Below are 11,224 nucleotides of genomic sequence, written 5' to 3' on the forward strand. Positions count from 1 at the left end.
CTCCGTTCTTGAGAGTGTTCTAAGTGCTTGCATGTATTATCTCATTTAACTCCCCCATTCACCCTATGACAAGTTTTGAGGCACTATTATTATCTGCATTTTATAGCTGAGGAAACTGAGACAAAGAGGCTAAGTCACATGCCCAGGGTCATACAGCTGACCAGTGGCAGAGCTGGGTCCAATCTTGTTTTCATTTTCAAGAATTGAGCCAAATGCAGTCTCCTTGTATCAGACATCTGCTCAGTGCTGGGGTAGGAGCAGTTTGGGGGGGAGCAGGGACTGGGTGTGCAAAGCACCTTCCAGACTCCTGTGTACTGTCCCAAGGAGAGATAAAACATCCCCCAAAGTTCAAGAACAAATGGAGAATGTTCTGCTTGTACTCAAACTGAAAGACTTTTTCACTCTTACTGGGTTTGCACCAAATTCTCATTTTGCCGGTTTTCATATATTAAAGTGTCAATCAATGGTCTAATGCGGCCTCAGCAGACGATCTGGTAACGTCAGAGGAGCACTGGTCAAAGAAGGTTGGAGTGACGGGGGCAGCCCTTAGCCGTCCTGCCCTCCCTGGGTGGGAGAGGAGGTGTGAACTGGTGCTCAGAGGCCCTCTGTCTCTCTTGGGCCAGTGGCTGCTTGGGGGCTGAAAGAGAACTCAAAATGTTCATAGCAGCATTACTCATAATAGCCCCAAATTGGAAACAACCCAAAGGTCCATTGATGGATGACTGGATAAACAAAATGTGGTCTCTGCATACAACGGAATACTATATGGCCATAAACAGGAATGAAGTACTAATACATGCTACAACATGGATGACCTTGAAGATATTATGCTAAGGGAAAGCAGCCAAATACAAAAGGCCACATATTGTATAATTCTATTTATATGAGACACACATCAGATTAGTGGTTCCTAGGAGCTGAGGGGCTGGAGGGAATGGGGAGGGACTGCTAATGGATACAGGGCTTCTCTTTGGGTTGATGGGAATGTTCTGAAATTTGATAGTAATGATGGTTGCACAACTTAGGGAATGTACAAAAAAACCACACTGAATTGTGCACTTGAAAAGGGTGAATATAGTATGTGAATGTATCTCAATAAAAATAATCAAACAAAAAATAGAACAGCAACAAACAGGAGAACACAGAATCCACCCTATCAAGTCTCAGAGCAAAACGCTATCTTACGAACCTGGGCTGTGGGAGAGAGGCTCCTCCACTAACCTTGGCATGGCCTTGGGGAAGTCCTTTGCCCTCTCTGCACCTCAGTTTCCCCACCTGTCAAATGGCATTGTTGTGAGAATATATCCCTGATGGAATTTTTGGAAACTATAAAATGCTTATTTAAACTTACAATGCACTAATTACAAGAGAGGTATCATTATAGTACTTGAGGGTGAACATCATTATAGTACTGATGGGATTTTTGGAAACTATAAAACGCTTATTTAAACTTACAATGCACTAATTACAAGCGAGGTGTCATTATAGTACTTGAGGGTGAACAGAGAGCTTAGAAGGATGATGAAAGGTAACCTTCTGCCATTGCCTCCATAATAAGAGATCTGAAGAGGTAGCACTATCCTTGTGTGCGCAGAAAAAAGACACTCGCTTGCTCTCACTCACTTTGAAAGAGTTGCCAGCTGCCACCCTGACTGCCAGGCCCATCCTGATCTTCAGTTTTTCAAAAGATGAGAAATTTGGGGGAGGCGAGATAAATTAGGAGTTTGGGATTAACAGATACACACTGCTATATATAAAATAGGTAAACAACAAGCACCTTCTGTATAGCACAGGGAACTCTACTCAATAGCTTGTAATAACCTATAATGGAAAAGAATCTGAAAAAGAACACACACGTACAAATATATATATCTGAGTCACTCTGCTGTACACCCGAAACTAAAACAATCTTGTAAATTAACTATACTTCAAAAAAAAAAAAAAAAGCTTAAAGAAAAAGATGAGAAATGTGGAGGCTGCGATGAAAGGTTTCTGTACCACTATCCATTGCTTTTTCTCCTTCCCAACTTCCATATGGGTTTCCTCGGTTTTCCTGGGATCCCCAGGGAACATCCTAGCTCTCCTCTACTTTGAATCTGTATCTTAATAGCTTTCAAATCCCCAATAAAGTGTTTCTCTCCATCGCCAATTATTAGCACTTCGTAGCAGGCTTTCAGAAAGACACTTAATTAAAAATCTTTTGGAAGCTTAAATAAACCATATGCACTGCACTCTATCCAATAAAAAGCTACCCCCTTAACTTCCAAAATAATTGAACTTATTGGCCATGGATCTTGTCCTACCCTGGCAGAGCCTGACTGCTTTTCTTCCTCATATGTATCCACATAATGGATTCGATATCCATCTGTTTTTCTTAGGATAGGGACTACGTTCAGAAGTTTTATTAAGATAATTGATAAAAATAAGAAAATTAATTTAACCAGATGCAGAATTCTCTGCCCCTCCACTATTAAAATAGTTGCTTCTCCCACTTGTCTAGCACTGAAAAATCCAAGCCCCATGAGGTCATGATCAAGCAGTGTTCAAACAGGGGCAGGGGCCAGGGGATCAGGTCACCCTCTCTCCTGCTCGGTCCTCAGTCCCAAGGAAGTCCAGGCCACAGTCCATCCAGAATTTCCAGTGTCCTGGGCCTCCACCTGCTCTGGGGCCACCTCATCTCAGAAGTACAGTGCACTGGATAACACTTTGCCAGCTCTCTTTACAAGATTTTGGGCGGGGGAGGTGGCTTGGGTAGGGGACACTCCAGTGTCTTAAGTCATTAGAATGCTGATTTCCTTCTTTCATTCCAATTTTTGTTTATCTGAATTAAAAACCGCTCTTTGCCGTAAGTAAAAGGACCCAAACCCTCGGGAAACCAGCATCAGCAGCCAGATGTGAAGAACTACTTCACGGTGTGGGCGGCCTTTCGGCTTTGGTCTCTTTTCGGGGCTCACAGTTGCCTAGGGAGGATAGCAGAGCCTGTTTTGGGGCTGCGTTTATGGTAAATCCTGGCTAAGTCCGGCCCAGACAGCGCGCGGCCGGGGATCCAGGCGACCGGGAGCAATGACATAATGAATGAGAAAAGGCTCCAGGCGGGAGATTGTTATTCGTGCCAATTCCCTTCTCAGTAGCGTGCGCAGTATGGGGGTGAGGGGTTCATCTTCAAACAAGGAGACACATTACTAGTTTGGACTTTTCAGCGAGAGGAAGTGCATGCACTCTTGATTTTTCAGTCGTATCTGTCTTTCCGTTAAAGGTCCCTAGATGTTGAAGTCCCTCGCGGAACGCGCCCCAGCCCCCACCCGCTGTGTCCGCCTCCTTCCCCGCGGGTCAGGAGGGCGGCAGTGTCCAGACGGTGGCGCTCCGGGACAGTGCAACCCCCTATCCCCCCACTGCAGCAAGAAGGCTAGTCTGGGACAAGTTTCAAGGTGCTTGCTGAAATTTTCTGGGAGGTTTCTCAACAAGAGTCATAACTTTTAGTAGCCGGCACAAAATCCACCCCCGTAACCAAGGTCGTTGAGGGAACGTGTATCCGAATCTCTCTCGCCCCTGTAGCCCGAATCTTTCGGATTTCCCGTAGCCCGTGCGCTCGGAGAGCCTGGGCGCACCGCAGGGAACTGTGACGCCTGCGGAGGGAGATCCGCGGGGCGGGGGGGGGGGGCGGCCCGACCCAGTTGAGGTTGAAATGAGACCCCCCGCAAGGGAAAAGGACTGAGCTGAGTTATTCCTGGGGCGGGGGCCTCTGGTCTGCCGGTGGCTTCCAGGCTGCGCAGCCCAGCACCTCCGCGCCTGTCCCGCCGCTCCGGCACAGCTCCCCGAGCTTACCCGAGTGCCCCGCGCCACTCCGTAAAGCTTGCGGAGCACCTAGAGAGGGGACGGGAGTCGAAGCCGCTCGTCCCGGGTTTCTTCGAGGAGCGGCAGTCCAAGAGAAGGGCTTTTCCCCCCGTTTTACTTTTCCCCAGAGCAGCCTCGAAGCTCCCGCAGCCGGGATGCCAGGCAGCAGGGAAGGGGATGCGCTCTCACTCTCGCTTGCCCCAGAGTTGGGGGCAAGCGGCCACCATCTACCTCTCCTCACTCCCAGAGTACAGACACGATCCCTGCTCCCAGAGCCTGACGTAGGGGCCCTCTCCTCAAGGAAAACACAAGTCGGGGACCGGATTGAGTGGCCACCCGCCGCTGCTGCTAAGGGAGCCGACCAGCTCCTGCCAGGCACTGGAGTGGGAATAAATTCCCTAGAGACTGCTGCCCAGATTGGGGATGGAAGCCCCCGGCAGCTGTCCCCTGCTTCCCGCGGAGCACAGAATGCTCTGAAAAGGCAAAACACTGGGATGGGATGAACCTCTTAAGGAGACTGCAGAGGAGAATATCTAGGGTTCAAGGGGCCACTGGCCGCTCCTCACGCTCTGCTGGGGGCTTCAGGCAGGCTTGGGTTGGCACTGGACCCCCAAGAGGGACCCTATAGCCCCGCTCTGCAATCTACAGCGCTTTGCCAGGTGTTTGCGTAAGAGAGGGAGGGAGAACTTGCTAGAAACGGATGCGCAGTGGCTGGTGGGGAGGAGGTGGATTCCGAGCTGGTCACGACGCAGGGTACCTGGGGGATGTGGTGGGAGGGGGAGCGGCTAGAGGGGAAGCACATACAAGGCAGTCGGAAGCAAGACGACACCTCGATGTGGATTTGTCCAAAAAGAGTTGGAGATCAAAGCGGGGGTGATCAGAGAGCTCTGATTGGTTGGGGGGAGGGATTTGGGGTGGGGCTAGCCGCCTCTTGAGGCTTTAAAAGCTCATCGGAGAGGGGCGGGAAAGCTGTTATTTGCTCTCTGACTCTCGGAGGGGTGGCAGCTTTCCTGAAGCTCCTGGCGACAGAGCAGGTGTTCGCTGTCCAGACCCGGCTGGGAGGACCTAACGGTCTCCAGCAGCAACATGGGGCCTACCCTGGCAGTTCCCACCCCATACGGCTGTATTGGCTGTAAACTGCCACAGCCAGACTACCCACCGGCTCTAATCATCTTTATGTTCTGCGCAATGGTCATCACCATAGTCGTAGACCTGATCGGCAACTCCATGGTCATTTTGGCTGTGTCGAAGAACAAGAAGCTCCGAAATTCTGGTAAGACCCCTTTCCTTCTCCCTACCCACCGTGCAGCCGCTTGCAACCCCTACCTAGGGTGTTAGTTTGGGCTCCTGCAATAGGGAACCCGTGGACGGGCCCTGCTCCCCATTTCCCTGCCAGCCTGAGTGATGATGTTCTGCCGGGGGGCCCCATAAACTTAGAGCTTCTCCAGGCTGCGGAGGTTCGGAGAAGCTCTGGGCATCCAAGTGCAAATCCCCGTCCCCGCGGTGCGCGGCACACCGCCGAGCCCGGCCCCGTCGGGAACCTGATGCAGAGGGAGCTGGCACCCGAGCGGAGAGTCCGGCGGCCGCCCGGGGACAGCACGCCGAGCCGGACGCCGCAGAGGTGGCCGCGCCGAGGCAGCGCGGGAGGAATTAACGCGGAGGGAGCAGCGGGGTTGCTACCCGCTCCGGTAAAGTTAAGTTCTCGGCGGCTGAGGCGGCGCTTGCCGGAGCGCAGCGCGGCGCCCGAGCCCAGGCCCGGCCGAGCCCCCGCTCGCCGCAGCCCTGTGACTCCAGGGCGGCTCCCGGGCAGCTCCCGGGCGGCGGAGCGCAGACCCCCGCGCCTGAGTGTGAAGCAGGGCGGTCTGAGCCCGCCGGAGCCGAGCTCCGTCCGCCCGTCCCAGGGCGCACGGCGGAGAGAGGCGAGCGGCCGGCTGGGCGCAGCAGGCGGTGGCAGCGACGGCGGCGGCGGCGGCGGCGGCGGCGGAGATCCCGAAGTCCGTAAGCGGGGTACCGGGGGTCGCAGGGCGGGGCGGCGGAAAGGTTCGGGAGCTCGGCGTCCCGGGGGAATAGAAGACGGCAGAACCGGTGAGGATCACGGGAGGGCTGCAGGAGAGCTCAGAGGGCATGGTGGGGGGCGCAGGGAGACCGCAGAGCGCGGGGATGTGGGACGAGGTGGGGCGGCGAGCGAGACTCCCCTCGCGGCCTGCCAGTGCCAAGGGGAGGGGGCCGGCTGCGAGCGGGCCTGGGGGCCGGTGCTGGAGGCTGCAGGGCGCTGCGCCCCTTGCCGGGGGCGGGGGCGGCAGACGCTGCGGAGCCTTGAGCCGCCTTTGCAGGTTGGGCGGGAGAGGGCTCGAGAGGGGAGGTGGGGGAGGGGCGAAGGGGCCCAAACTCCCAGCTCGGGCCCCGGGAGGGAGGGGGCGGCGCCCAGGGTCTCCGCCGCCTGGATCCCGGCCGGCTGGGGCCGGAGGGCAGAGGGGAGCGAGGGGGCGGGGTCTGAGGGGGTCGGGCACCCACAGGACCCGGGCGGGCGGGGTGCCGGGGAGTGGAGGCCACCAGTCTCTGGGGGATTACTTTGCTTGGACGAGGAATCACAAACACCACACAAGTTTCTAAATGCACTGACGGGCACACAGTCATTAAAAGTTTTCTTTTAAACTCTGATGGGTGTGTCTGATTTCTCCTCGGTCCCCCGGAGACGTGGGGCCGCACACTTGGATCTCACGTGCACTCCAGCAGTGCGGTCCCAAGGGGCCCAATCCCGGAGTCCCCGGGGGTTGGGGCACCTGCAAAGTCCATTTTCTCTTTTTTCCTTTTCTCCTTCACCTTCCTTTCCTTCCATAATTCAAATAAAGGTTTTTAGAGTTGTTGTGGTTTTGTTTTTAAGTCTTTGCCCTCTCTCTTCTCCTCCTTTCTTCTCCGAATTCATTACTTTGAGGGAAAACCCTAGAAAGAATCTCTTGGGTGGAAAGCGCCGAGGCCTCGCCTTGGCAGTGCTGGCGGAAGGAAGCAGAACGAGCCGTTCCTTTGCCCTTTTAAAAGTGCTCATTTTCTCCTAGTCCGAGATGAAGTGCAATATTTTGCCAAACCAATGCTAATTAGCAATGAGGTGTTTCCAGAGAAAGGGCTCCGCATCTGCACTTGGCTTTGCAGGTTTTACAAACAGCTTTCCTACCGCCGGCCTACAAAACAGGAGTGCCCCCCCCCAACCCCCAGCACTTTCCTGTTTAGCCCGCAGGCTCCAGTAAAGCCCGGGGCCGGGGGCCTGGAACCAGTGTGCAGGGCGGCGAACGTGCTGGTGCCCGGCTCTGCTCGGGGACCCGCGTGAAGCAGGCAATTCTGCTAATCCTTGCAGGGATTTTCCTGATTTTTTTTTCCCTCTTTGCTCACTATTTCTCAGACTAAATTTTACAGGGCCTCTCCCCGCCCTCAGCTTTTACTCTTAGGTTACCTCGGAAATGGTAAGTATTTACTAGCTAGGTCTTAGATTATTGTCTGTTCCCGCTGGGAAAGACCGCTTAAGAAAACGACACGCCCTTTCTCGGACAGTTATCTTTAGACATGTTTGCGTTGTAAATGCGATGGTAAGTTAGAGAAGGCAGAGGGCTAATTTGGTTTTTTTCGGGGTTGGGGGAGGTTGAGGCTTCCTGACAGTCCTCCAATATCTCCACCCACCCCAGTCCCTACCCTCCAGCCCGTTTCCAACAGACAGCTCCATCCAGCTCCCCTCTACCCCCTCCCTCCCCCAACCCCTACTCCGCCAAAACTTTGCATTTTGTTTTTGTTTAAAGTGATGGCCACAGGTCTGTGTGTGTGGGAGTGTGAAGGGCTCCCCAACGGGCTTTCATGTTTACTGCTTTCTGACTTCACTTTTTTCCCAAAGCAGAGACGACGTTGTTTGAAAGAAAAAAAAGGTTGTCAAAGGACAGGTCCCCCAAACCTGCTTGTGCATCAGAATCATCTGGAACATGCTTGTAACTAAAAATAAAAGCACAACTGTATTTCTTTAAAAGAATTCTAGAATTCTAAATTGTCACGACTCCAGCTGGCCTTTTCCTCCAGCTTACATTTGTAGATTTCCAAATGTAACCATTTATTCTTCTCTGTCTTCCTCCACCCCCCCCCCCGCCCCGCCCCAATATGCTTTTCAGGCAACATCTTCGTGGTTAGCCTCTCTGTGGCTGATATGCTGGTGGCCGTCTACCCCTATCCTCTGATGCTGCACGCCATGGCCATCGGTGGCTGGGATCTGAGCCAGTTACAGTGCCAGATGGTTGGATTCATCACAGGGCTGAGTGTGGTCGGTTCTATCTTCAATATCGTGGCGATTGCCATCAACCGTTACTGCTACATCTGTCACAGCCTCCAGTATGAGCGCATCTTCAGTGTGCGCAATACCTGCATTTACCTGGTTGTCACCTGGATCATGACTGTCCTGGCTGTCCTGCCCAACATGTACGTCGGCACCATCGAGTATGATCCTCGCACCTACACCTGCATCTTCAACTATCTGAACAACCCTGCCTTTGCCGTGACCATCGTCTGCATCCACTTTGTCCTCCCTCTGCTCATCGTGGGTTTCTGCTACGTGAGGATCTGGACCAAAGTGCTGGCAGCCCGTGAGCCGGCTGGGCAGAACCCTGACAACCAGCTTGCTGAGGTTCGCAATTTTCTAACCATGTTTGTGATCTTCCTCCTCTTTGCAGTGTGCTGGTGCCCCATCAACGTGCTCACTGTCTTGGTGGCTGTCAGTCCAAAGGAGATGGCAGGCAAGATCCCCAACTGGCTTTATCTTGCAGCCTACTTCGTAGCCTACTTCAACAGCTGCCTCAATGCTGTGATCTACGGTCTCCTCAATGAGAATTTCCGAAGGGAATACTGGACCATCTTCCATGCTATGCGGCATCCTATCCTGTTCCTCTCTGGCCTCATCACTGATGTTCGGGAAATGCGGGAGGCCCGAGCCTTCGCCCGCGCCCGTGCCCGTGCCCGTGACCAAGCCCGCGAACAAGCCCGTGAACAAGACCATGCCCGTGCCTGTCCTGCTGTGGAGGAAATGCCGATGAACGTCCGGAATGTTCCACTACCTGGTGATGCTGCAGCTGGCCAACCTGAGCGTGCCTCTGGCCACCCCACGCCAGCCTCCGGCCACTCCAGGTCTGCCTCTGCCCACCGCAAATCTGCCTCTGGTCACCATAAGTCTGTCTTTAGTCACTCCAAGCCTGCCTCTGGCCACCCTAAATCTGCCTCTGGCCACTCCAAGTCTGCCTCTGGTCACCCCAAGTCTGCCACTGTCTACCCTAAGCCTGCCTCTGTCCACTTCAAGGCTGACTCTGTCCATTTCAAGCCTGCCTCTAGCCACCCCAAGCCTGTCACTGGCCATCACGTCCCTGCCGGCAGCCACTCCAAGACTACCTTCAGCCCTGCCACCAGCTGCCCTAAACCCACCACTGGCCACACGAAGCCTGCTACCCCGCACCCTGAGCTTGCCGGCTATCCTGAGTCTGTTGCCACCAGCCACCTGCAGCCTGCCATCGCCGGCCAGCCTGAGCCCACTGCTGCTGGCCACCTAGAGTGTGACATCACTGGCCTCCCTGAGCCCGCTTCCAACCCCGCCACTGAGTCCCCCAAGCCTGTTGCCAGCCCGCTGAAGCCTGCTGCTGCCGCTGCCCCTGTTGACCCCATTGTGGTCACCATTGCCACCAATGATTACCATGAGGTTATGGTTATTGATGTTGAAGCTGATTCTGATGAAATGGCTGTGTGACAAATGCTCTGAGGGGTGGCCAAGCAGTGGTCCACTTTTAAGGCTGGCTAGCATACGTAACACAAGGTGAGATATCTTAGTGCATCTACACACAGACACACGTGGACACTGACTCACAGACACAGTGTGAGCTACACCTACCTTTCATTATGTACTCTGCAAAAGTGTGAGTGTGTGTGTGTGTGTGTGCGTGCGTGTGTGCTTGCTCTTTTAGAGACCAAATTCCCCTCAAGTTTGACTTCTGTTGTTCTGAGCCTCCCTTTCCTCCTGTGGTTGACTGTGAGCCCACAGTGATCCTTGAACTTGTAGACTTTGGTTTTTCCCCACTCCTGTGTAACCGTTTCTCCCCACTCCTCATTTCCTTCTCCTTGTTCCTGCTTTCTTCTCCCATTCCTCGAGGGGGTGGGTGGGGGAGGAGCGCATGCGCAGTGGTAAAAGTGCGCTGTGGTAAAGCCTTCCGTAAAGTGAATGTGACCGCAGAGCTTTATGTGTTTAAGTATTTATTGTACTTTGAACGGCAGTCCGAAAGGCAATTGCGATAAAGTACAAGTACTTGGAACAGTTTCCTTTCTAAATTCCAGCAACAAAATATGACCCCTATCTGAAGAACACAATTTACTAAGCTCTTATTATTAAAATAAATATTTATGCCTATGAGATCAAATGGCAAAAGGAAAGATATTGCCACACCGAATTATTTCTATTTTGTGAAAATTCAAACATTGGTGCTGATTTTTATAGTCAAACACGAATGCAAATGCTGAGATGGTTTTACCTTATTTGTAGTTACTTACCTTTTTTCGTATTTGCCAGGATTTTCTTTCTTTTAGTTCCGGAAAAACAAATCCATCCATAAACTGGTTTCTCCCCACATCCAAACTTATGGTTGCTAGGATCAATTACAGTCATGCTTTTAATATTATACACAGCCTGCTCTTTTTACGCAGTTTTTACATTTTTCTTTTTCATTCAGAAGGGAATTTGAGGTAATAACTGGTAGCCAGAAGTGAATGGAGTACTGCCTGGACTTGTAAACAATCGCTTCTTCAAAAGCGGTTCCCTCCTGCCCCCCATCCCTCTGAGCCTCCTAGCTGTGGTGGGGATGGTGGGGGGAGGCGGGGAGGAAGACTTGCCGACATCAGCCAAGCCCACTACCCTTGGCTGAGGTTCTGTGATCCACCGTGTTTAGGTGTAGATGTCTTGTATCAGCACACTTGACAGCCCAGGAAATGATTTTTCTCTAGAATTCAAGAAAACATTGTTTAATAAAAATCTCGATTATTGATTCAAATTGACACTTAAAGCAAGGTTTACTGTACAAAAGATTGTAAGGATAAGTGGAAATGTATTATACTGCCTTAATTCAATTCTCTATTTGTGGTAGCAATTAAATAAGTGTTTTTGTGTCTTTGGTGTGTGATCTGTGGATAAATTTGCTTCCTCCACCAGATTCACTTGTGGGGAGGCTTGGGGGTGGGTGGAAAAGCATACCCCTTGGGGGATCAAGAGACTCGGATGCAAGTACCCTCCCTGCTATACCCCAGGGCGAGTCACATGACCCCTCTCTCCACAGTTGCCTGGCTTAGCAAACTGTGGCCAGGTCGGGGTGGGGTGGAGGCAGAGGAG

General features: G+C 52.7%; 1 protein-coding gene across 1 annotated transcript; it reads left to right on the plus strand.

The window, feature by feature from the left end:
* Positions 1-4,920: 4,920 nt before the first annotated feature.
* On the plus strand, positions 4,921-9,598 carry GPR50 (G protein-coupled receptor 50). Its single transcript, XM_007178962.3, has 2 exons — positions 4,921-5,107; positions 7,983-9,598. The coding sequence occupies exons 1-2, from the start codon at positions 4,921-4,923 to the stop codon at positions 9,596-9,598; spliced, it is 1,803 nt and encodes a 600-aa protein (XP_007179024.2).
* Positions 9,599-11,224: the final 1,626 nt, after the last annotated feature.

The sequence above is a fragment of the Balaenoptera acutorostrata genome, chromosome X, assembly GCF_949987535.1.
Source record: "Balaenoptera acutorostrata chromosome X, mBalAcu1.1, whole genome shotgun sequence".
In the NCBI taxonomy this organism is placed as follows: Eukaryota; Metazoa; Chordata; class Mammalia; order Artiodactyla; family Balaenopteridae; genus Balaenoptera; species Balaenoptera acutorostrata.

What these genes read in the sequence shown, in the direction of transcription:
- GPR50 (XM_007178962.3), top strand. Translation starts at nt 4,921, where the DNA reads ATGGGGCCTACCCTGGCAGTTCCCACCCCATACGGCTGTATTGGCTGT. An exon ending in CAAGAAGCTCCGAAATTCTG is followed by an intron (nt 5,108 to 7,982) that starts GTAAGACCCCTT and finishes TATGCTTTTCAG; the next exon opens with GCAACATCTTCGTGGTTAGC.